Source organism: Sardina pilchardus, chromosome 19 (assembly GCF_963854185.1).
Source record: "Sardina pilchardus chromosome 19, fSarPil1.1, whole genome shotgun sequence".
In the NCBI taxonomy this organism is placed as follows: domain Eukaryota; kingdom Metazoa; phylum Chordata; class Actinopteri; order Clupeiformes; family Clupeidae; genus Sardina; species Sardina pilchardus.
In genome coordinates, this window is record NC_085012.1 from 29,259,390 (window position 1) to 29,285,363 (window position 25,974).

Below are 25,974 nucleotides of genomic sequence, written 5' to 3' on the forward strand. Positions count from 1 at the left end.
CAGGGGTCTACCATTTTTTTTTAATTAAGGCATTAAGGCATCAATTGTCAAATGGTGATTTTATATCCCTCTCTTTGGGCAACTTTAGCATGGTATCAAATACCCACTGTATCACAGCGTGTGTGCTTTCTGCGTGTTGGTTATGGCGCAGTTAAGGCTACGTTAGCAAATCTACGTACTGTACATCTGGCCCTCAGTGTGGCAAGTAGAAAGGATAGGGGTATTACATTACGTTACATTACATTACATTTCGTTTAGCTGACGCTTTTTAACCAAAGCGACTTACAACATGAAAAAACCCATTTAGGTTTTTAAGAGCATTTCTATTTCTAAGAGTATTCCACCACTCCTTGCCATTATCATATATCAGCCTACCTTCGTAGTAAGAAAGGTAGAGGTTGAGGGCCAGATGTACTAAGACAGCGCTAATAGCGAGTTTTTGTATGTGCAGAATGCGAACACTGTGCTTTGCTATATATTGCGTGGAATTTACTAAGCTGTCACTTTATTATGTTAACAGCGTTCATCACCGCCCGTCCCCGCCCCATGTACAACGCCAATTGTGCGTGCAGAGCTGAACCACAAGCGCAGTTGAATTTGCAAAATTGCAGCAGCGACAGACAGAGTAGGCCTAGTAGTTCTACAGATCCACTTAAAAAAATACTTGAACTATTTAGGCTACTGCACGTAGACTTGGGATATGACTTAATGCCTAGTCTAACAGATTGGGAAGTGTAGGCTATAAAGTGAAAGAGAAAATACGATTTTAGAGAGGCAAACAAGGTTGCTTTTGACATAGTACAATGAAGAAAATGGATGCTCTGAATATTGATTCAGCTGTCTCTGTTTTTCATCGCAAAATAGACGTGCGCTGTTTTTATACATATGGCGGAATACTTAATCAATTGCTATTACCACTTCTCCTCCCCTATACTTGCGCGTTACACCCATTTTCAACTGATCCGCCCAGGAATTAATATGCATGACAAGAGAAAAGCGCAAATAGCCATTTTCAGCTCCCACGGCAGGCAGTCTGCGCGTTTCCCTCATTGTGGCCTATTTGTACATACCATCGCCATGTTATTACGTGCACGTTAGGCCTAAAATGGGCGCGACATGTTAGTACATCTGGCCTAGAGTGTCTAAAATTATAATATAAACAGGCTAAAGTAGATAGACTAAATAATTAAAACCTGAAATATGCACCTTGTATAAGTATTCAACCCCTTGTGCTTTGAGTTCTAGATGACAAACTATTCACAATAGTACAGAGGTGCCACTTGACCATAAAAAATCACATTACAGTTATCAGTTTCTTTGTGTTTTTTTGCTGCTTGTCCATGTTGATTGCTTTACAGTTTACGAATGATACAATTTCTAGTAAGTTTCAAAAACAGGTAACAGAGTCCATGCTCAAACTCACCGGTATTCAACACACCAGCATACACCCAACACTGTGCATAAGACACGGGTGCACTATTCCTCCAATAGTGGAGAAGTATTTCTGCGCTGCCAGTCCATGCGGCGGGAGGAGTGCCATTGGCATAGTCTCCAGACCAGTTACCCACCAACACCCCATTGTCATCCAGGGCATTCACCTGTGCAAATACACTCTTTGGTGAGATTTAAACAATCATAATTAAATAGTACTAATTCAAATATAATTTAGAATTCATATTTTTACCCATTAATTTACTGCCTGAAACATTTATTAATTAATGTTAACATGCCTGCCCTTACGATTCCCCTGCCCACATACACACACACACTTACAGGCTCCCTCTAATAGCACAACCCCAGGCAGTTGGGTTGGCTCCTTGAGCCGTGGATCTGCCCAAGGTTTCTTCCTGGACAAGGGAGTTTTTCCTTGACCCTGTTGCTACTGGGTGTCCCTTGGTGCTCCCCCCCCTCACACACACACACATACACTATACATCATTCACCCCCTGCAGCTCTTACTCTTACTCTCCCAAAGGGTATGCCACAAGCCAACTACAAGGTTTGTACTGAGTGTACAGTAACAGGGGAGCTACACCAGACGCGTAACTGAAGCGTTCCGTTCGCGACGTGTAAAATCCATTTTAGAAGATGGGTCTATTTTTTTCGAATGTACGCGCCACTGTTGCGTCTGGTGTAGCTACTTCCATTGACTACAGTGATAATTAACTGCTGCGACCGGCTGCAACCGGCTGCAACCTACGCGTCGCGAACGGAACGCTTCAGTTACGCATCCTGGTGTAGCTCCCCTGTAATTCTACATTCATAGAAGTCATTAAAAAATACTAATGTGTAATAGTAACCCACTGAAAGTGACATGCATTAGGAATGATATTATAATATATATATACTGTATATTATACATTACCTACAGTATATGTCATCATACCCCTTTGAATTAGTTACTTTTTAGTTTTACTGCCTGAAATCAAAACCCATTTTTATATATATATTTTTTCAGTTTTATTTACAAATTAACATCAAAATAATGGGGAAAAAAAGCAAAACCAGAATAACAGGGTTGGAAAAGTCATCATACCCCTGATTCAATACTTTGTAGAGCTTCCTTTTGCTTTCACTACAGCCATCAATTTGTTTGGATATGTCTCTATTACACCAACACTATTAAAGTGTGGCTTTATTATATAGTCCAAGAGCATTAGCTCAAAATAGGGTCAAACCCGGAACAAATTAGTAACAAGCTGAATTTTTCAGGATATGTTCAGAATACCTTTAGGAATAACATACTAAAAGTCCCCGTGAATCCCCCTTGTGCTCTCTGAGATATTCAAGATGGCGTCCAAAATGGCCGCTATTTGGAGATTTTTCCGCATCTCAGGCTGAAAACCTAATACAAATGCAATTAAAAGGTCAAAATATATGTTTTTTAGGGTAAGTAAGTCAATTTCATCATTAGTTTCTTGAATGGAGACATTTCATAATAATACAGTTACCTCCATAAGTATTGGAACACATGCTAAAGTTGACTGTATAAAATCGTCTTTTGGAAATTGATCTTAATGCCTTAAATGGAAAAAATGAGGATATATCCAACCTTTAAGGACATCAATTTTGTTTGTGAATAAGTATTATAATGGTTTTATTTCAGTTAAGCTATTAGCTGGTTTCATTCTCATTGAGCCCAATGCAATTCAAACCAGCTAATAGGCTAACTGAAATAAAACCATGCTAATCTCTTGGTATGGTGAAGGGTATGTGATGATGTGGGGTTATTTTAATTCCAAAGGCCAAGGGGACTTTATCAGGGTGCATAGTGTCCTGGATGAAACCATGTCCTGGATGACACACTGCTAAAATTAAAGTTAACCATGATAACAAGATCATTAATGTGACAATGACATAAAATGTACATACAAATTTGATAGTCGACATGATTGTGAGATGGAACATAATGTAACCATGCCTTGACACCAAGAGTGACCAAAGCTGCGAAATCACCGCAAGCAATTGACTTTGAATGGAGACGAGCGACTAAAGCAACAAAAGTGACCAGCGGCAAAATTTTGGCCACTAGAGCGACTAAAAAAAGTTAAAAGTAGGGATGTAATGATGATACACTCAATCCACGATACGATAGGCTACACGATATTAAGGTCACGATACAATACAATTTTATATATTATTGTTATTATTATTATTATAAGCTAAGATAGCAGATTATCTTAAATTTTCTAACAAAAATTGAGTTAAGAGAATTGAAATTGAAGGTTAAAATCTCTCATGTCATGAGCAACTTCATAATTATTATGTAGCAGCTGCATTTTACAGCTACAAAAGCGATTTTGCAACTTTGGTAGCTCTTGGTGTGAACGCACAGTTAGACAAATAATCAGACAACAATTTTCCCTCTATAACCTTTGTAATAGAATAGCACATAATATTATATAAAATGCTGACCTCATATAGCATATAATATTATACTTGTTTCCATCCCTGCTTGTACATAAAGTCCTAAACATCAAGTAATAAAGCCATTTCATAAACATACAGTATACGAGAGGTATTCTTTATGCAAATAATGACTTTTTTTGTCATTTCAATCCTTGATTGTAATTTCTTCTTGGAAACCTACACGCATTTACAGTACTGTGAACATTCTTAAATGTGAACTTGTGAAGTCCTGAGCTCAGTAGGAGTTCACATATATATTGTGACGGTCACAGTCTATAGATATTAGATTTTTGACATCAGAGTCATTCAGCGACAGCGACTGAGTCATGCATTATCTGTAAGGAGTTATGCACGGATTATGTGCAAGTTGGATGCAAAGGAAGGCCAACTCTGTCATCTTTACTAGATGATGAAGAAACTGAAGAATCAACACCAGTTTCTGATGATGATGAGGATGATGACTGAAGTGATGTACAGTCCCCTCCGACCATAAGTATTGGAACACATGCTAAGTTGACTATATAAAATCATCTTTTGAAAATTGATCTTAATGCCTTAAATGAAAAAAAATGAGGAAATATCTTTCTGAATGAATAATGTATCGTAAATAAATAAATGTTTTCCTTAAAATACAGGGGTCATAAGTATTGGAACGCCTATGTTAACCCTATGTGTTAAAATTCCCATAGAGGCAGGACGATTTTTTATTCATTTATTTATTTGAAATAAATGGATCCATCCAGGACACTGCACCCTGATAAAGAACCCTTGGCCTTTGGAATTAAAATAACCCCACATCATCACATAGCCTACCCTTCACCATATCACGAGATTAGCATGGTTTTATTTCAGTTAGCCTATTAGCTGGTTTGAATTGCATTGAGCTCAATGAGAATGAAACCAGCTAATACTGTAGGATAACTGAAATAAAAAAAACATTATAATATATACTTATTCACAAACAAAATTGATGTCCTTAAAGGTTGGATATTTTTTAAGATCAGTTTCCAAAAGACGATTTTATACAGTCAACTTTAGCATGTGTTCCAATACAGGTAGCCTAACTGTATTATTATGAAATGTCTCCATTCAATAAACTAATGATGAAATTGACTTACTTGCCCTATAAAACACATATTTTGACCTTTTAATTGCATTTGTATTAGGTTTTAAGCCTGAAATACGGAAAAATCTCCAAATTACGGCCATTTTGGACGCCATCTTGAATATCTCAGAGAGCACAAGGGGGATTCACGGGGACTTTTAGTATGTTATTCCTAAAGGTATTCTGAACATATCCTGAAAAATTCAGCTTGTTACTAATTTGTTCCGGGTTTGACCCTATTACTACTGGACTAGCCCGATCACTACCTAAACTAACATTTAGCCTAAGCGTCCGACGTAGCCTACTGATTTCGATAGTGTGTGCGAGTGTCCGTCCATCGCAATAGTCTGCATAATCTTTGCAGTCAACGTTACATTGTTTCAATGCCTCTTTTTAATGGCTAGCAGGTTATGCTACGACAATACTGAAGAGAATGTCATCATTCTCAACCTATTAGTCCGTGAGCCAGAGGGGTTGTGTTTTAGGAATAGTGCCTAATCTCTGACTGAAAGTGCACAACATTTGTGCATTTACACAACAATATTTAAGAAATGTTCTTTTATGTGTGTGGGTGTGTGTGTATGTGTCTGAGGGTGTGTGTTGCATGCAAGCGTGTGTATTCCTGCATGCGTGTGTGTGTGTGTGTATGTGTGATCGTATCATCCTAAACCAGCAACCCTTCGCTCAACACCACTACCTACAGGCTGATGGGTGTACACAGTCACTAAATGTACACATAAATTAATTTATTTAATAGCCCCCCCATGGATGAAATTCCACAAAACTTGGCATACTCCCAGAGGATGTCAGGTTAATCATACATGTGAAATTTGGTGCAGTTTATAACATCTCATCTGAAGATAGGGGCAATTAAACAAGTATACTATTGCATTTTCATTTTTTACCATGGGGGTGTAAATCACAAATTACTGGTTATAAGCTAAGTTGATAAGGGCTCTTGAAGTCAACATACCATAAACATTTTGTCATCCTCGGTGCCAAGGTTCAGGTAGTCATTTAGGAAAAACTGGGCGAGCGGGTTGGAGTGGCCCCGTGACCAAACGAAATATTTCCGTAGAAGTCTACAGGGGCTACATGCCTACCAAGTTTCATGTGCTCTGGTGTTACGGTGTCCTGGGAATCGTTGACCAAAAACTCAGGAAGTAGATGACAGGTAAAAAAAAAAACTTTGACAATCCCTATATGACCGCTACGCTACGCCAACGTAACATATGGCCTACATATTAAGGACAAAAGAACCGTGTTTTGTGGCCAGGAATGATGACTTTTCATGATACTTTGCCTTCAATTTTCTTTCATTGATCAACTACTCATTGTGCCTCACTCATGAGTTGCTTTGGATAAAATAATCTGTCATGTGATATGTGTAAAATGTGTAAAATATGTGTGAAATGTGATTATATGTGTAAATGTAGATACAATACCTAATAGAGACATATCCTGCTCATGTCCGCTCATATTTACCTTTGCAGAAAGTCTCCGTGCCACCAACTCAACACTTTTTCTATTATCCAACAGCATTTCTGTCTTGTTCAAGAGATGGAAACAGGCATCCAGAACACCAGGTTTGAACTGCTTGGAAAAATAATTTGCTTTAAAGATGCGGGCTGCATGTTGGGCAGGCCATGATCAATACTTAACGCACGACCCCATTTACTGTATATAGATGAAAGATAAAATAAAAGATGTAATAAAAGACAATTTCACTTTAATTTTTGACCTTCATTACAATTGAATTAGGCATCTACAGCTAATTAAACTCTATTTGATTCACCTCTATCAACCATTAAATGTAAGATAATCAAAGACTCAATCAGAGACTGGAAATGCACTGAATACTGGCACTAATATTTTAATGGCTCTGTTTTTACCAGACCGAAGTCCCATGGCCTGCTGGATACATGGTCAGTCTTTCCATTGAAGATTGTTCCTCTATCATTGAGAACGTACTCACTCAGCTGATTTTCATCATTCAAGAAGACGTCATCAGCTACAGTAATATACAAACAATACAGCATGACAGTTTTTTTTATTTAGTTTGAGATTAGAATTACAGTAATATACCACGTACCATGGCTACAATTATGATGAATATTTAACTCTTAAATGACTCTTAATAATCAAAATAATTTAACTCTTACATGAGCACCATGGATTGAACAGGAGATGAATGTCTGTGTTGAGGTCTCTCCGTTGTTGAGAAGGTGCAAACACAGTCAGAAAGATGTGATACTTTCCGACAATGCAGTTTGCTGGAGGTGTTATGTCCACAGTCATTTTGTTACCTGTCATGTCACCGGTCACCTCGATGTCTCTCTTCCACTGACATACACGATGTTCTGGATATGGACACTTGGTATTTAGAAGCACAATGTTATAGGTAGCCTTGTCAGAGCGGGGGTTTTTACCTGTAAAATGATGAGACTAGACATTAAAATAATTCCCTTCGATGGCTTGATTGTCACAATCTGTTCCAGTAAATAAATCATGTGACAGGTCAAAATGAGTATTAGATATTTGATTGGGATACTGTTTCTTCTTTTCTCTCTCCAAACCATAGTCCAAACATTTGGGGCTGTATTTGCAACCAAGAACCAAGAAAAGGTCATACATATATTTTAATGCTACCAGTGGAAACAAAACTACATTCATGGCCACTTATTTTCACCTTTCAAGTGAAAAAAGAAGCCAGTTGGGTGTTGTGTGGTGCTCTGACTATACAATAAGAGACTTAAAAAAGGCTCAATGAGCGTGTGAAAGAATTCTACGAATGTTAGCTTTGATGATCAGCCATTCTCTTGGAAAGAAGTCCTGCTGACTATAGCTTTGAATATTCTTCAAGAACAGAGATATTTGCAGATAGCCTGAGCTGCAGGGATATCTAACATCATCCTATTGGTGACTTCTGCTCTCTCAAACAGCATGCTATTTGACTTGGCAACCAACCCCCTGTCTTTATCCGTCCTACCCTTTTAGAGATGGTTTTAATCTAATTATATTGTAATTTGCATGCTGACGACATTACTAACTCCAGAGCCAGAGAGCATTTAGGTGCATTATGCTCTCTAGACTTATTCAGCACATAAAGGGCCCTACCCACAACCACAGCCACACTATAGACTTTAATATTTAACATGATCTTGACATTGAAGTGTCTCCTGTCAGTGACATGACAGTCTGTGATCACTTCTGCATCTTCTTCTCTTCTTATTATTGCCATCACCCGCCTATTTGTTCATTCAGTGTAGGCTCAACTCAGCGAGCTACAGCCTAACCTGTAATTAATTCAGCTGCAACGTGACGTTTGCCTTGCCGGGTTTAAAATGAGCTGGTCATCTTCCACTCACACATCGTTCATGCCATGTTTATATTATCTAGCACCACTTTTTCTTGGTTGCACTTAAGTACCTACCCAAAGACAAGGACTTGATTCAGCCCCATAGAAGTTCCTAGAACTTTATGTCACAGGGAAGTTGATCTAGAATATGAAACGCAAATAAGCGGCCCAGCCCTGTAAAACTAAGTTCAGGTCCTTCCATGGAGGTATACCTGGAGAGCGTATGAATGGCAGAGGCTAGGCTAGTAAATCTGAACACTGGAGCTCCGATCCAGCGCCAGTCGGCTCTGACCATGCGCAAAGTTCCAAAGCTGGAAATGACGCATGGACCTACATTGACTTTTATTGAACATTCTGTAAAAAGAGAGTCATCCTCCAGTTCAGAGGGTGGCGATAACGCACATACATTGCTTGCCGCGTAACAACAAGAAGAAAAAGTTGCTCGGGAACGCACACCTGAGTCCAGTGGAGTGTCGCACTAATTAGGGTTGCCAACCGTCCCGTATTACGCGGGATTTCCCGAATTATGAGTAATATTGATTGAAATACGGGACAGGAGCTGTCCCTGAAGGGACAAATCACAGCCTTGTCAGCCCAAACTTGGGCCGCCAGCACCCCAACGAGGGCCGCAACAAACTTTCAGTTTTGCACCTGTGGGCCGCAAGGGCCGCGGGACTGCTCAGGGGTGTCCAAACTAATGCGTCACGCCAAGCATACATTAGTTTTATCATATAGATCTGGCCCGCCACGCACAAGTTATAATGGGCTGTTCGCTATTTCTTTTTTCCAGCAACGACGTTGTGGTTAACATTACTGTAAACTGCTTTACACTCTTCTTAGAGATCGTTTACATTTACGATGTCAATATCAAAACAGCATATTACATAGAGATGATAGCCTACTCTTTGTCCCTGATTTGGATTTCAGAAAGTTGGCAACCCTAGGCTGTAGGTACCCGTCCAGCAACATGTGCGCGCATGAGAGCTCATGCCCAACACGGATTTTCGTGCACGGAGCTGGTTAATGCTCCATGAGACGCTATACTTGAAAATGGCGCATGCTAACATGCCGAAGCTAATCTACACGGCCTTGACCCCCTGGGTCCTCCAGTGGAAACGGCTATATAGACAGTGCCTTTCAAGTTCCTTTTAGTGAGCTCTTCAGCAAACACAACTATTTGGTATACTGTAAGTCAGAGCTATTCAATTAGTTTGTAATGGGGGCCAGTTCATGAAAAGTATCGCAACTGAGGGTTTTGGGAATATTTCTGCACAGGCCCAGACACAGCGGTTAGGCCAACATTGGGAAGGTGACACTGGCTCTATGTCGCTAATATGGCTAATATGAAATCTGTGATAACATACAGTATAAACAGCAGTGGAATCTGTGCTTTGTGCAGTAACTGCTAGGTCCATACAATTTCCAATGGGTACAAACAGGTTTCAAACAGTGTTCAAATGAATTAAATGCGCGTAATCGGTCGCATATGTAACTCTTCTCAACATACTTTGGACCCCAGGGAGACTAGCGACCCCTTTGTGGGGAAGCTAATGGGGATCCTAATAAAGAATAAGAATAAGAATACTTACATTTTACATTTAACGTTCTCACCAAAAATGAGATGAACGTGTTCACAACTCAATGTTACTTACAGTGAACTTGACATCTAAGGCGATGGATGTGTAGCCTATTAGTTTCACACTGAAACTATTTGCACGGTGCAACCCGTTAAAATGTTAGTAGCTTATGTACTCACATAGTGCCAGTTTACGTTGAAATTAAGCTAAGATGGAATTTATGTTCAACTCGTTCAAAACGTTACGTGCAATTGGCTGAGGTGCAGTGGCTGCAGAATTTCAGAGCGAGCGAGAGCATGCAAGAGAACAGATGCCACCATGGTTAAACTTTTAAACCGACTCCAATAGCTCCATTACAAGTGGGGAATGTTTTCGCAAGGATCTGCTTGGACAGGAGAGGTACACTACCGGTGAGATTTCATGCACCAAAAATGCTTTGTGCTTTGAGGGAAACAACTTGGATTTGGCGCACGTCAACATGTTGGTGACAGATGCTGCGTAAAAACGAAGCAAGGCACAAGTAACGTCTTTGCATACACACTACAACGGCAACGCACCACACTGAACATTATTATTGAAGGAGAATTCCGGTGTGATATTGACTTAAAGTGTGTTGATTGAAACATGATACCGAGTGTGAGCGTTTGTCTCAGAGCTGATCTCGACCTGCCCCCTGCACTCAGGCCCCGTACACACGTAGCCGGGTATCTGCTTAACCGAAGGTATTTGTCTACGTTTGGACCTGTCATCCACATGACAACGCATATAACCGAATGTTTAAAAAAACTCCGGGCAAAGTGGAGATCTGCGAATTCTCCGTTTATAAATTGACGTGTAGCCAGAGATAACCGGAGATCTGCGATTTCGAACGTCAGAATATGCGCCAAAACCACAACAAATCTGCTCTGACGTCAAACGTGCGACCTCTGCACTGTAAAAAATGATCTCACCAATAAGTTATGATAACTTGCATATTTCATTTACTCAGACATAAAATAGTAATTTATGAACTTTCAACTCAATTGTTTGAGTTTTCAGTCTTCCAATTTACAGCCGTAAGTTACTTCAATTTATCTCAAATACCAGGTGGTTGAATGAACTTGCAATTTTAAATTGAGTGGGGTACAACTTTTGCAAATTGAGGGAGGACAGGTATTTGCGCATGTGCGAGTCGCGAGACAACTGCAAGCCTCGAGTGGACGTCGTTGAAGTTTACGCGCCAGCCTAGCCAAAACCAAATTTCAAATTTCAGTTAAAGCTTCAATTCAGACGAGACGAGTCGGGTTGGCTTAAAGAAGGCCGAATTTGGTAAGTGTTTCTGTTTTCTTTTGAAGCCTACAGTACAATGTGTGTTGATGATGAAGCCAATATAATGTGATTAACGTCAGCTGTCGTTACTGTTTGACTTCACGTTATGCACTGTGAAGTCCGGTAATTTCATTTTAGCGAGGCATTTTTTCTTAGCATTTCTCAGCCTAGTAGCCTATACGTGCAGATTAGTGGTGGAAATTGCTCTGCAAACAGTAGGTGCAGCTGGGTTTTGCTGTTATTCATACATGAGCATGATTAATCATACAGATAAACTTTTATGGACAACGTACATTCTGCACAATTGGTCTTTGGTTCAGTGGTGGCTGCTAGCTAGTTAGCAGCAAGGTCCATCTACAGTAAGTTAACTACCCAATCATTTCGTTGGTCGTTCGGGCTGGGGTTTACTTGCAGGTGCCCATATGGCAGGTGCCTAAAAGCCGTTAGCTGCCAGGCATGGTGGCAGTACGCACAAACTAGCTGCTCGTTTACTGAAATAATTGCGTTAGCTAGTGCTATATCTGCCCGTGTTGTGTATGTGATAAGTTTGAAATGAAACAGAGCAATCTTTTAATGTAGATTGTCTAACCAAGGAAAACTAAGACATTCCTATTGAAAATAACTATTCTGAAACTACTAATAACCTAGGACTGGTGAACAGAACACACGGTAGCTAATGAGTTTGCTATATTTTTGAATTTTGAGACGCATTAAAAAGGACACGTCAACGGTTATTTATACTCAAAATAATGAGTTGAAACAGTTAAGAAATCCAATTTGTTAGACTTTTGTTTACACTTGCCACTCTGACTCTTAAGAATCCTTGCTGTTTTCTACACTTTCTTTAAAAAAATACCCTCTAATGTGTTTGTATAAAATGAATTAAACCTTTTTTCTCCTCCAATTCTCCTCAGGCCGAAGTGCTCCACAATGCTGTTGCGAGTTGTCCTTTCTGAGACCGAGATCAGGCGTCTTTCCATCGAAATCACTCCCCCTAATGTTGAGGAACTATGCCAGGTATTACGTACAAAACTTGGCCTGAGAGGTGGATTTATTTTGCAATTTGAAGACCCTGCGTTCAAGGATCAGCTGACCAACCTGACCGACATCCAAGACCTTCCTGAGGAGCGAGCAACATTGAAAGTGCTCTTCACAACTGATGAAGTTCTTTCGGATTCCACATTGGATACAGCCAGCCTTCCATCTGTCAGTGATGGGGAATCTGACTCACAGCAATGGCCTGAGCCCTTCCTGATTCCAGAGTTCTCCCATGATGTTGAACTCACACTGCAAGAAGCAAATGGAAGATATGCAAAGGATGGATCTGTGATGGTGGTTCCTAAAGGTATGAAAACTGATATCCTGGACACACTTGCTGACAGCATGTCAAAGATTAGTCCCTGTCCGGAGAGGCAGCACTATGAGAATGTTGCCAAAGCGCTTGTGGAGAAGCATCCCAGTCTCAAAGAGCCAGGATCTGGAAAGGGTTGGTACGGCTGGTTCCACAGCCTGAAGTTTAAGCTTGGAAACTATCGGCAGAAGTTAAGTGCAGCTGGATGTCCAGAGGTGAGAGTCAACAAAAGAAAAGGAGAAGATGCCAAGGGACCATATTTGAAGAAGTCAAAGAAGGGCGAGCTACACTACTGTCCAGATCCCCCTGAAGGACTGAGTGCTGCAGACATGGAAGAAAAGCGGAGGATGATTGAGGTACATCGTACATGCACATCAAACATGCAAATCATTCCTGTCTAATATTGCTGCATACATACCTGCTTATAGTAGATTGACTACCTACACTTTGCTCTTGTGTCTGTGAAGCCTACTATTTTGTCTTAGTATGTGTCCTTTGTGCTTGTGCAACTAATTTCAGGTGGAAGTTCTGAAAAAAGACCCAGATCACAAGCAGATAGATGAGTTGATGTCTGCCACGTTTTCCAAGCGCAGAAAGGAGATTGTAGGGGATCAACCTCTCATCGGGGATGTAATGGCAAAATGGCCTGCCATGTTCTGTGAGAGACAGGTAAAACAATAGACAACGCTGAGCTGAGATCAATAACTTAATCCAATTTTGTTTGAATGGATATCAGTGTGTGAGCTGGTTACATTTGAGTCTTTTGTGCATTATTTCCATGTCTGATACTGTACTGTTTTTTCGGTGGCATGAATGTGCATATGGAATGGAATGTGCCAATTGTCTAGTATAATCGAGTGGATGAAAGCCTTTCACAACAGACAACCTAAGCTTATGGTGATATCTTTTGAGTATTTGTTCTGTAAGCTCTTAAACGTTGTCTCTCTTTGTCTCCTCAGGTTCGGGCAGAGTTTAAAAGAATTGTAGGCATAGACCTTCTTGAGTCGTTCCTCGACGGACTTGATGACCTGGTGCCAAGACTGCTGGAAGTGTATAAAGCTGCGACCAAGTCTGGGAAGAAGCCGGCACTGAAAGCCATTTTGGACTGTCTGAAGAAAGATGTAAGTGGATGAGCTGAGAATTTTGAAATTGGGCACCAGTTCTTATGTTTACAATAAAATCTCAACACTGCTTATTTCTGTAGGATACAAATGAAAGGAGAAGGACTGCTGCTCTGCTGGGTCTGCCACACTACCTATCCGAAGAGCCCTCGGACATCATCAGGATGTGTGACGTAAGATGTTTTTGTCATGCATATCTGAAAACATGTCAAGGTTTATGATGACTGAGACTTAAGTACAGTAACTTTGCAGAGCATTTATGTCTTGACCTAAACATTCACACAATTACTTTTTGCTTTTCAAGGCCCACGGTGAGACTCTAGCTGAAGCCATGAAGGGTATACAACTTGGCCTACTGATAGGCTATGAAGGTGACAATCAAGACGCCTTTCCATGTGAGGTGTTCAGTGTAGCAGTTGTGGTTGAGGAGACTGTTGTCCTTCACAACTTTGAGGATGTGTCATCCAGCTTCACCATGCTTTTGGGGATCATCTACTGCGTAAACCTTGAGTATCCACGAGCCATGAAGTATTCTTTTGAGTTCCTTCAAAGGGTGGTGATGAAGATCAAACCAGATCAAGCCTCTGCCAGAGTCCACAGCTTCCGAAACAAGCTCCTAAGGTATGAACTGTAAACCATGCTCCACTCGGAATTGGGACAGAATGCATTTTTATTTTGTTTCTTTTGACAAGTTGAAGGGGAACTCACTTAAGCAAAAAGGAAAGGAAAAGCCCTGATATTCGTTGTTGGACTTTGTTGGACTGAATACATTTCATGCATGTTAAATAACAGGGTCAAAGTATGCTTCAGGTATTCAAGTTTCAAGTATTTGAAGTCAACCAGGTGAAATCTGGAGTTTGTTTTTGAGCTGAATCAGGTTCAGCACAGCTTGTGAATCACATCCAAATTAGTATCATGAACGTGTTTTTTTTTTTTACTTTTATTTTGTTTTTATATATATACTGTATATATAAACAGCTTTTTGATGGTGGCAAATTGTAAAAGTATTCTGGTTCTGTGTGATGCTGTTAACAGGTTTTAAATGTTAACATTTAATATTTCAATCTTGTGTAGTCCGGGGGTATAATTTGCTGTGCTAGTATTTTCATCCCTCATTGAAGAGTTGTGTATCACAACAAATATTGAAGCAAGAACAAACTGCTGCTGCACTGTTCATAAGTGTTGTATGTGTAGCTTATTGTATCTTGACATTGTATTGTATTTTAATAAATAAATAAAAAATACTAGATTTGTGTTGTGAAACAAGGCATTCTTTAACATAATCCTAACTTGTTAAGATAATTCATAGACATTATTTAATTGAAATTACAACGTTGAACCCACTTATTAGAATAAGTGGACATAATGCATATTGATGAATAAAACACTTTTTTAGCGCAAATTATAAAGTTAACATCACTAATGTGGATAAGTGAACAGAATGCTAATAATTGAGTTCACTTTATTTTGAACTTAAAAAGCAAAGTTGAAACAACACTAACTGTACAGTCATGTTGACTTACAGAAGAAAATTCAAAGCTTAACAAAACTTACAATAATGAGTTAAAGTAAAATAATAATCCATTTTGTTTGAACTTGAAGTTTTGAGGCAGCTGCTTAACTTATGATTTTAAGTAGAACCAAGTAGATATTTTTTACAGTGTGTTCACTGCAGAAACAGGATCTGAGTGCCTTGAAACCGCAGATGTTCAGTTATGTGTGGAAGGTTCTTTTCCCCAAAACGAGGTAATGTGGATACAATTATTTTATAAACGGAGGGGGGGAAATATTCGGTTTTAAAAATACCCGGCTACGTGTGTACATAGCCTCAGAAGCACTGGTGGTTTACTTACATGACTGTTTATTCAGGCAGTCACTTCCAAAAGTTTTCCGTTCAACGCCATCTTGAATTTAGTCACGTGACTGATTCGTGACTAGAGGCGCGTTCAAGATGGCTGCGCAGCACAAAAACTGCGCAGCACAAGATGCACGTGGTTAAAAATCTGTCCACGATGGTCTAGATGGGTGTGTTTTCGACTCGGCAGTCGGTATCACATGGCCTCAACTTATCGCGGGAGCAAGGCGTGGCCAGGCGGCTGCTCAGCAGCAGCGCAGCCGCCCTCTAGGTACTGCGGAGCGCTGCGGAGCCTAGACCCTGCCTTCATGACGTCAGGTCTTTGCCCCAATTGGCTTTTACATCCCTGACGTATGTGCAGGTGTTTATACTGCGTTCATGCAGCCCGGAACCTCGGAGGACCCGCCTTTAAAAAGTCCCGACCTCCGAAAAAAGTGTGTTCATGAGATCAGTTCGGAAAATAAATACAGGAAACGCATAAATACGTTATTACAACTGCTTAGTATGGTTGAGCAAGAAGGAAAATGTCTTGGGCGAGTGTTTCTATCTGTGTTGTTAATTTAGTGACAAACTACCTTGCCTATTCGTAATGACAGTGAAATTCACCTCTTGTGTTGTTGCAAGGGAGGCCGTCGTGGTTGGAGAATATGATAGTGACGTCAAGTCACTAGACACCTCGGGGCACAAAACTTCCGCACGAGTCTCCGAGCAAAAAATCCAACCCGACCTAGCGTTCATGTCATTTTTCCGCTATCGGAGGTCAGAAATTTCCGAAGGTCCGAGGTGCATGAACGCACTATTAGATGCCTCCTCATATCCACAAGGGTCCGTGCGGGTCCGTGCCTCGTGATTCGTCACATGGTCAAGTCTAGACTACGGGAAGTAGAGAGTGTACAACTTCATAGCAGCGTATGTATCCCCTCCCCTGCTGTCACCGGCAGCTCTCGCTGCTGCAAGAGGTCATTTGGAGTTGAACTTGAACGCGCCTTAGCTGTTACGTGAAATAGTCACGAATCAGTCACGTCACTAAATTCAAGATGGTGTCGAACGGAAAACTTTCGGAAGTGACTGCCTGAATAAACAGTCATGTAAGTAAACCACCAGTGCTTTTTCAAAGTTCTTGATGTCTGGTTTTCAATGTCAGGGCCCCCAGAAGTCTATCAATAAAGTGTGGAGCTACTTTGAGCTAGGGATGGGCAGAATGAGGCTTTGTGAAACAACGAAGCGTTCGAAGCAATTGCACCGGAATTGTGTCGAGGTTTCGAAACAATCTGAAACGTGCATCTCCATGCTGACATCTAGTGTTTTACTAACATCACATTTTGACGCTGAAGCTCCACTGTTTCAGACAGAGAATATAAGTAGCCGTCATTTTACCTTAGGTAACGATACTAGTAATGTGGCTCATGGCATAGTTGCGTGCCATCAACGCTGGCGACCGGAGTTCAATTCCCCGTAGATAGATTACCTTACATTGTGTTGTTTTGAAATTTCGCCAGAAAGAAAATGCCATTTTATTAACAACTCTCCATATATTTGTTTAACTTCCACTGCGGCATCTAGTGGCGCTATGAATGTTTTGCGTTTCACCAACACGATGATTAAACAAATCCCATGTGTGACCAATAGGATATTGTCCTTCTTACATGAAACCACGTGGTGGCGCAGTGCTAACTCTCCTGCCTGTCATTCTGTCGACCCGGGTTCAATCCCCGTCAGGTGTGCTTTATAGCTTATTGACTGAATTCAGTCGTGTAATATATGTTTTCACTTAGCACATTTTGGCATTCTCTGCTAATTGCAACACCTGGGGATTTTATTTATATTTCAAAGCATACCTCTATTCAGTGTTCGAATGGCTTTTAAGCATTTTGGGGCTTTGTGTTTTAGTTTAACCAGCTGGTCAGGTAGCTCGCGCGCTAGAAACCAGAGTGAAACACCACGAAGCCTGTGGTCACGTGACACGGGCGTTTTTGAACCACGTTTCGAAACACTGTCCGAAACACTTGCGCTTCGGAAGCTCGACACTGTTCCGAAACGTCAGCTTCGAGCGTCACATCCCTACTTTGAGCCTCATAAATGGTGTAAAACAGTGATTTATTTGCATGGCTAACCGATGCCGAGGCATTCTAATTGAAAACCTGTTGCTAGCATCGGCTAACGAGCGGCAGATTTCTGAGTGCAGGGGGCAGGTCGAGATCAGCGCTGAGACAAAAGCTCACACTCGGTATCATGTTTCAACACACTTTAAGTCAATATCACAAAGGAATTCTCCTTTAAGACCGTCGCATATCATGATTGTCAACGTTTTTTTTTTTTTCTCCTGTCATACTTCCTGAATTTTTGGTCAACGATTCCCAGGACACCGTATCACCAGGGCACATGAAACCTGGTTGGCATGGAGCCCCAGTAGACTTTTACGGGGGGGGGGACTCTGGTTTTATGGAAGAGCAAAGGCCTCAGAGTAATATATTTATTCTAAATCTCTGAGAAAAAAAGTCAAAATGTCACGGCTGAAGTGCCCTTGAGCAAGGCACCTAACCCCTCACTGCTTCCCAAGCACCGCTGTTGAGCAGGCAGCTTACTGCTCCGGGTTAGTGTGTGCTTCATCTCACTGTGTGTTCATGGATTGGGATAAATGCAGAGACCAAATTTCTCTCACAGGATCAAAAGATCAAAATTGTAATGATTTGTACATCACAAAGGTGTTGATATTGAGATCACTTCATCAAAATGTTGTTTACTGTATGCAGTCAAAAATGTTTCTTAATGCTGCTTTTCACGGGATGTTGTAAAACAAAGAAACTTACCCATTTCAAACTCCAACAAAGCAATCTCTGAGGGATTGAATGGACGGTTGAAAAAGAGGGTCATCCTGAATGTCTGACCCCGTCGTAAGATGAGATCGGCATGTTTAAATTTGTTGGTCCGATGTTTCACAGCATTGTCATGCTTGTGCAGGTCAAATTGGCTCAATTCCAAGACCCCTGGAGATGAAGAATAGAACAAGCAGCATGTACAAAAAAATGAATGATACTCAAACAGTACTGAATTAGTTGAATTTTTAGATCAGTTTTGTCTGAAATCTTGGTTCCACTCTTTGCGACACTTTGTCACATAAATGTAATAATAGTATAAACCTCAGGATATTTTTCCACAGCAATCCATGATACTGTATGCAATGTTGTTGTCTGCACAGTTTCAGCTAGACATTGACAAATATATCTTAAGATACCAATACAATGATGCTGATCTATAAAGAAGTGCATGTCTATTGTTCCTCGGTCAAACAAGTTGCCTCTCTCTCTCTCTGCCTCTCACACACACACACACACACACACACTATAGTGCATGGCATACCATACTGACCTTCTGATGTGATATATCCACGAGGTAGTGCTCCTTTAAAAGGTTCAAATTCAGGCAGGTCATCCTTCTCAGCATCAGATCTTTCCTTTGGGGCATTTTGTTTCCCACGGTAGCGCATGTTGAAATCAGGAAGAAGCTGCTTTGGATGTTCCATTATGTTTATTGGAGCAGTTTCTTATAAGCTGTAGGGTAGAATCAACATTGAGACACATACTATTCACCATGACAACTGGGAGATTATAAGACACAATGCTAGCAGTGAGCAAATTAATGTACAGATTCATGACCCTATTTTACAACTAGTGCATCGTGGTGAAAAGCTTGACGCAAGTTTTGTTCCTATCTTCATCTAATCTACAGTCATTTCCTGTGTATAAGCCACATTGTGTATGAGCTGCAGGAGAGTGTTTTAAGTTAAAAGTCACATAAAAAGCATAACACATAAAGTTACATTTAATTTACAGAATTTTAAACAAGTAAGGCCATTTCTTGACACAAAAACTGCCAAGCAGCAGCAACAGCACCTCCTCCTCATATCATGCTGGTCACCAGCCTGGCCAATCACTGCTGTGTGATGGCATCCCACTTTGCGGCCTGACTTCCCCGTTATATGGAACTTGGCCTTCAGTTGGAAGATGGTTCAAAGGCTCACTCCAAAGTAGAAAAGCACTCAGAGAGCACAGACCTCCGCCTGTATTGTTCTTTGGTCATACATTTGAACCTAAACTATTCAGATCGCCACCACGTGGCCATTCTGTACCATGCCATCACCCCACCAAGCGAAAAACATAATCACCTCCTGAATCCAGACAGTGATACGGATCACTCCCAAAATGTAATCATATAGGTCATTTCAGACCTTCCCTGAAAATTTAATTGAAATCCATCCACTTTTTGAGTTATCTTATTAACAAACAGACGAACAGACAAACATACAAACAAACCCCGATGAAAACATAACTCCTTGGTGGAGGTAATAATAGGGCCCATGCTCACAGGTAGGTACTGCCAATTAGATGCCAATCAGAAGCTCAAAAGAAGTGTCAATCGCAATAGTAGAATAACCTGGCATTGGCAGAGAGGATTTGGCAGATTTTTAAACCCACATACTCAGCGCTGCTGCTCCTCCCACAAATGCATGTTCCTTACAAATGGGGCACCATTTTGAAAAGGAACTAAACAGGCTTTCCAACGGTTCAACATGTATTGCTAAAAGCATTGTTACCACAGAGAAATAATCTACCTAACACACATTTCCTTACTTGATAAATCGGTTCAATTTTTAGGTTTAGACTAAGGAGCCATTCTGAATTAAAATGAATGTGGAAACACAGCCAGCATTAACATCTAAATACAGTACAATTATATAGGGTACATTGAAGTAGTGATACAGTAAATTGTATTATCTCCCTCAACAATGGAATTCTCTTCTCTGATTGGCTGATGGGGTGGCCATTAACTTCGTATAACCTGCTACCTTTGAAGTAGTTCCCGTATCACACTTGAATATTAATTCGCCAAACTCGTTGCGAAGTTTAAATGAACTGTCACGTTGCACCAAGCTGAAATACAGACGTGCAGAACCATAGTAACATTGTAGCATATGACGGAGGTGGATTGTAGCTAGTTGGATGCCATGTAGGCTATAAAAGTAGTGATCTTTCAAAGTTAAAGTTAATCAGAATCCTGGGATATGCCCGCTTGACAACGGGAGAGATAGAACTAACGACTGGCTTTTGGCCGTAGCAACCAGCCATTTAGAACTAACGACTGGCTTTTGGCCATAGCAACCATCCATTTAGAACTAGTAACGGCAGTTTTGTCCTGCAAGTAGAAAGTTGATATGTGGCGGAAAGTAGTCCCACAGTCAAGACAGTTTTAGCGATGTTTACGGACGCAACGGTGGAATAAAACTATGTTCTAAATATACAGGTTATGAATACAAACGGGAGATAAGCGGGATAACGGCCTTCGAGGTCGACCGGTTCGATGGAAATAATGGCACGGCGGAGGTAACTCCGTCTCCGTGCTTCGCACGTCGCCGGAGTTCTAGACCTCCACCTAGCCATTATTTCCATCGAACCGGTCACCTCGTCGGCCGTTATCCCTTACGTATAGTGCAGTATATAACAGTCATGATACAACACAAATTCTTGTATAATGGTGGGGCCTGTCTTAAGCAAACAACTTGGCCATTAACTTTTTTCATTAAGACCATCTCTGTATGATACCTTATAATATTTAGCCTTCATTTACAGGAAGGTTTTAGTCTTTAGTCTTTAAACACATTTTAACACAATGAACACACATTTCTTCCATATATGCATGTAGGCCTACATCAAGTATAATAGCATAGCCTACAGTACGTAGATCTTTTGCCTGTTCAATGTGTATGGCTGTTAGGATAGGTTAGGTCACCCTTAACAGGTTCTATGCAACACTTGCATTAATATTGGAATTAGTTTGAAGGCACTTGCTATGAGCCCTTTCACTCTTTGGTCACAACATATTTAAATCCACACAAACAGTGGAATCTGGACAACACTTTATTTTGTGTGGGTTAATGTTAAGATTTTCATTTTGGAAGATGGCCATCAGTCAGTGAGTTTACCTATAGGCTCTACCAAGTTATGATTAATGCTGAAAGCTCTAGTATAGATGATACAGGTTTATAGAAATCTACAAGGAAATCTAGCAAACATGAATAAAAGCACATCTGATTACTACTGCCTACTATCATGAGCTGTGATGCAAGTACAGTATAATTTAAATAACAAAATCACTCAATAAAAAAAGTAAGAACAAGCATGGTTTCTACTCGATTATATACAGACAAAAAAAGAACATATTGTGTCGTGTGAATCGCTTACCTTGAATACTGTGAAGATTCTGTGTTGAGCCAGTGGAAGATTAAAGACAAACAGAAACAATATGCTTTTATAAAGCCTATAAATCTCCTATCCCCACCCACATCACTCAGAGTGACCTGACCCAACTGGAGGGTCACTATGATTTGACTTTCAAGGGAATTAAGGAAACTGCTGATCAAGCATTGCACAAGTGGGCAAGTACATGAGATAGAAAAATATTCAAAGATGAATGTATTTCAAATTACATGTAGTTAGTTAGTTCAATGGATCTAAATAAAATTATTAGAATGGATGACATACTGTACATTAACATGTTAGCATAATACTTTTGAGTGACATAGCCTACTATTTCTAGCCTGGGTGTTCCCATCCTGCCTTGCGCGGTGATTTCAATCACGCAGCTAAGGCAGTCTGGAAACTAACACCCACATTTTCACCTGATGTTGGCGACCAATCACAGAACAGGGGAGAAAGCAAGACCATGATGAGCTATGCACAGGCGCATTTGATAGACATCCGTGGCGCCCAATGAACGGATCTGGGGCCGGTTTCCCGATAACGTTCACTCTTAGCGAGCTACGAAGACTCCAAAGTAATATCTTACCAAAGTTGTTTACCTTTATAGTCGTGGTTCCCGAACTGTTTCTTAGGAGTCTTCTTACGAAAAGCTACTTACGTGCAACGTACAAGGCACTGTCCACCAAGAAGGTGCTGAATTAGGTGACATCGATTGCTTAAAATCTATTTTTTATTTTACGGGGAGGCAGGACAGTATTATGAAAGCGTTCTTTGCACAAAAAAAACATTGCTCATATAGCCTATCGCCCTCATAACATTCACGCAACTTCAACGTGGATGAACTTATTAGCATACATAAAAAGAAATGAAATTATCTAGGCTACCCTTTATTACGTCCGCCAAGGAGGATTTTGATTACATTTCCAGGGAAGGTCTGAAATGACCCAAGGGAGAGACTATTTAATTTTGGGAGTGATTCGTATCACCGTCTTGATGCAGGAGGCGGTAACATGTAGGCTATGTGTTTGCTTGGAGGAGCATAAGGCCTCATTTTTTTTTTTTTTTTTTTTTTTTAAATCACAGCTGGTTGACCAACATCCTCATTTAATTCAGTATTGTGTGCCTTTGGTTAACATTTAACATGAAAGCAAGCCCCCACATTAAACACTGTAGAACGGTGGGGGGAAGCAAGAAGAGGATAACGCTTTTAATTATTTTCAAATGCATGCACGTTTCATTATTTGTGTGAAAACATTTCCAGAAACTATTTACTTAATGAGCGTACTTACATGAAATCATTGGCGAACCAAAACAGTGATTTTTTTTTATGAGAGTTGCATGCGTAACAGATGCCTAAAGATTGCTGTGTAGGGTACAGTGGCGGCGACTAGCGTCGCCAGCCGAAACATTGCTAAAATGCAGCTAAGAAGGTACTAAGAGAGCTCCAGACCACTCTTACAAACGAACTACGTGCAAAAGACATTCGTAACAAAGAAGCTTTCGGGAAATGCGTGAACATGTTAAGTTAGAGCTTAAGATAGAGGTTACGAACTACGTAGCGTAGAAGGCTTCGGGAAACCAGCCCCTGGGCATTTTTTCAAATGGGCTACGAGAAAATGATCGTCTGGTTGCCAGACCACATCTCATTTGAGAAGTGGTAGGCGCTATAGCTATTTCCACATTTCTGTCCTCTGGATCAGAATATCTATTTACAGACAAATCACTGTGGTACCTCCTTACTAGTGAGATGACATGACATTTGCAATTCAGTTACATTAACTATTTCCCCTTTATCCATGTCCATAATCAGTTTTGCCGTCAAGGGTTTTCAGCCCCTGTCCAATGGCTCCCTTGGTGGTCCATGAAACCATTGCATGTGGTCCTTGAGCACTCAATAATGTAGACACTGTGAGCTAACCTTTTTTTAAAAAAACATTTAACATACCACATTTTCTTGTATTAAATGTTTGTGAATGACCAAATTCACACAAATGTATAAGACATATAAAGCTTCAGCCAGAAAGTTAATTTGATAAACTGCAGCTTTTCATCTCAAACAGTTTGAAACATAAAGGTCACCTTACCAGGCCCAAGATGTGGAATAGTTTAATCAGGCCTCACCATTGGATGCTTTAAATCCTTTAGCTTTCTGTGTTGAGCTATGTTTATTCTGTTGTTGTGTTTATGTTATTTGTAAATTATCTATGTACTTACTTTAGAGTACAGTCAGCATGTTATTTTTCACACATTCTACGGATCCACCATTGAACATTTTCACAAGGAGTATAATAACCTGGTATGGAAGCAGCACAGATCAAGACTGTAAAACCCTGTAGAGGTTGTTGAGGTCAACAGAACATACCACCAGGAGTACATTTCTCAGCCTTCTGCACATTTACACCAGGGAACGTCAGTCCAGAGCAAACTAGTAATCAGAGACCCCGGTCATCCCAACAATGGTCTCTTCTGTGCTACGGTCATGAAACTTTACTGCTGCCCGAAAGCCAGTACTGAGAGAACGAAGAAAAACTAAACTAAAATCTGCAGTCTATCCGCATCTTGAACGACTGTACCTGGACCACATGACAATAATTCAATTCACTTGAAACATGCACATCAACTTTAATCAATTAACCTGACATTTGTGTAACTCACACTCAATCTTGTGTCCTCTATGTACAGTACGTATTTCCTGTGTTTTATAAATAGGTATGTATTAATGCATACTGGAGTCATTTGAGTCACACAGACTGCTAATATGTCTTGAGTATTTGTGTGAATTTGTTGTAAAATCATAATTGAGTCACTATAATCAATAACAAGTTAAACAGGGAAGTTCTAAAATAATGCATTCTAAGACCAAAGGGTGGTTCTTTGTTTATGACATTATTTTTGGTAAATTCCAGGGTCATCATGACATGCAAATATATGCTGAGTGCTGACCTATGATACGGCATTTACTACAGATGTAAATAAAGATTGACCTTGCTCATCGATTTATTTCTTTGATTTTCCTAAAAGACGAGGATGACATTAGACAAAAAACATTTCAAGATCCCATAGTAATATGTCAAATAATAGACAGTATTTGGCATCTTATAAACACTTAAAATATTGTTTTCATTATCATTTTACTATCAGCTAACTTTCATCTTTCATTCACCCAATCTGCATTGTTATTTGTGAAAGTTCTAATAGTTTAATGTTGTCTTTCATTAACCCACAGTTATTATTCACCTTTCACATGTTCATCCCTCTTAGTGAGCCTATGTACAGTATGTCAAACTTTTTATGTTTTTCCATTGGGAACAATGTTCAAAACAGCTAAATGCCATGCAGTGCCAGAGAAAGTCAATGCTGCATTTTGAAATTATCATTCATTCTAAATGTCACATAGTGAATAAAATAGGGAAGATGATCAGCTGATGCTGTGGCGCAGTAAGAAGAACCGAACAAACGGTGTGGATGATTGAAGGTTTTAGGAGGCACCCTTCAGCTCTTGTCACTCTCACAATACCCAACAGATCTATGCAATCTGTGGAGACTTTCCAGGGAGCTCTCAAAAAGGCCCAGCAGAGGTACTTTCTGTGGCAACTGACCTACTGCTGTCATCATCTGTACCATGCTAATCGATCACAGTCTCTCTGCATGAAAAAGTGGGATTTTTGTCATATGCCGCACTGTAGATTGTTGTGGAAGTGCAGGTTTATGGCAGTTCACGGCAATTTGGCAACACCAAAAACTGCCGTGAATTGCCAGATATTGACACAGGCCTTGCTTGGCAGTCGTCCCCCTATGACCCCCCTCCTCCTAATTCTAGGGGAGGCTATACAAATGCAAATCAGGGTTGCAGGGGAAGTTTTACCCCAGGTGACATTTTTCTAAAAGGTATTAAATAGAGCCTAATAGACTACAATTTTAGTTTGAATTGATTTATTTACTGAAAGTATGCTAGATTAATTACTGCGTCATTAGCAATGCCCAATGTTATGTAAAAAGATACACAAAACTATTTATTTCAACAATTAGTTTTAACCAGGCTTTGTCACAAAGGTAAAAGGTACATTCCATGCAAACAGCACAGTCTCTCAGCTCAACCACTGTGTATAGTGGCGTGACTGGTTCATGGAGGT

At 40.3% G+C, this 25,974-nt stretch overlaps 1 protein-coding gene and 1 long non-coding RNA gene across 3 annotated transcripts in view; one reads left to right on the top strand and one right to left on the bottom strand.

Annotated features, from left to right (window-relative positions):
- The window catches only part of LOC134066301 (coagulation factor XIII A chain-like), a 59,794-nt gene extending 37,944 nt beyond the window's left edge, over nt 1-21,850 (bottom strand). The window contains exons 1-7 of one of the 2 annotated variants that reach the window (XM_062521591.1): nt 21,824-21,850; nt 18,954-19,135; nt 18,395-18,571; nt 7,177-7,443; nt 6,907-7,025; nt 6,500-6,607; nt 1,424-1,598 (exon numbers count right to left, since the gene is read on the bottom strand). In XM_062521591.1, the coding sequence (XP_062377575.1) occupies nt 1,424-1,598; nt 6,500-6,607; nt 6,907-7,025; nt 7,177-7,443; nt 18,395-18,571; nt 18,954-19,107 (1,000 nt within the window). In that variant the 5' untranslated portion in view covers nt 19,108-19,135; nt 21,824-21,850. Of the gene's footprint in view, nt 1-1,423; nt 1,599-6,499; nt 6,611-6,906; nt 7,026-7,176; nt 7,444-18,394; nt 18,572-18,953; nt 19,136-21,823 lie in introns of both variants that reach the window. The other variant, XM_062521590.1, reaches the window with a different exon arrangement.
- LOC134066302 (uncharacterized) lies at nt 6,100-7,502 on the top strand. The gene is made up of 3 exons (XR_009936406.1): nt 6,100-6,188; nt 6,554-6,600; nt 6,910-7,502. It is a non-coding gene; the product is annotated as an uncharacterized LOC134066302 (long non-coding RNA).
- Nucleotides 21,851-25,974: the final 4,124 nt, after the last annotated feature.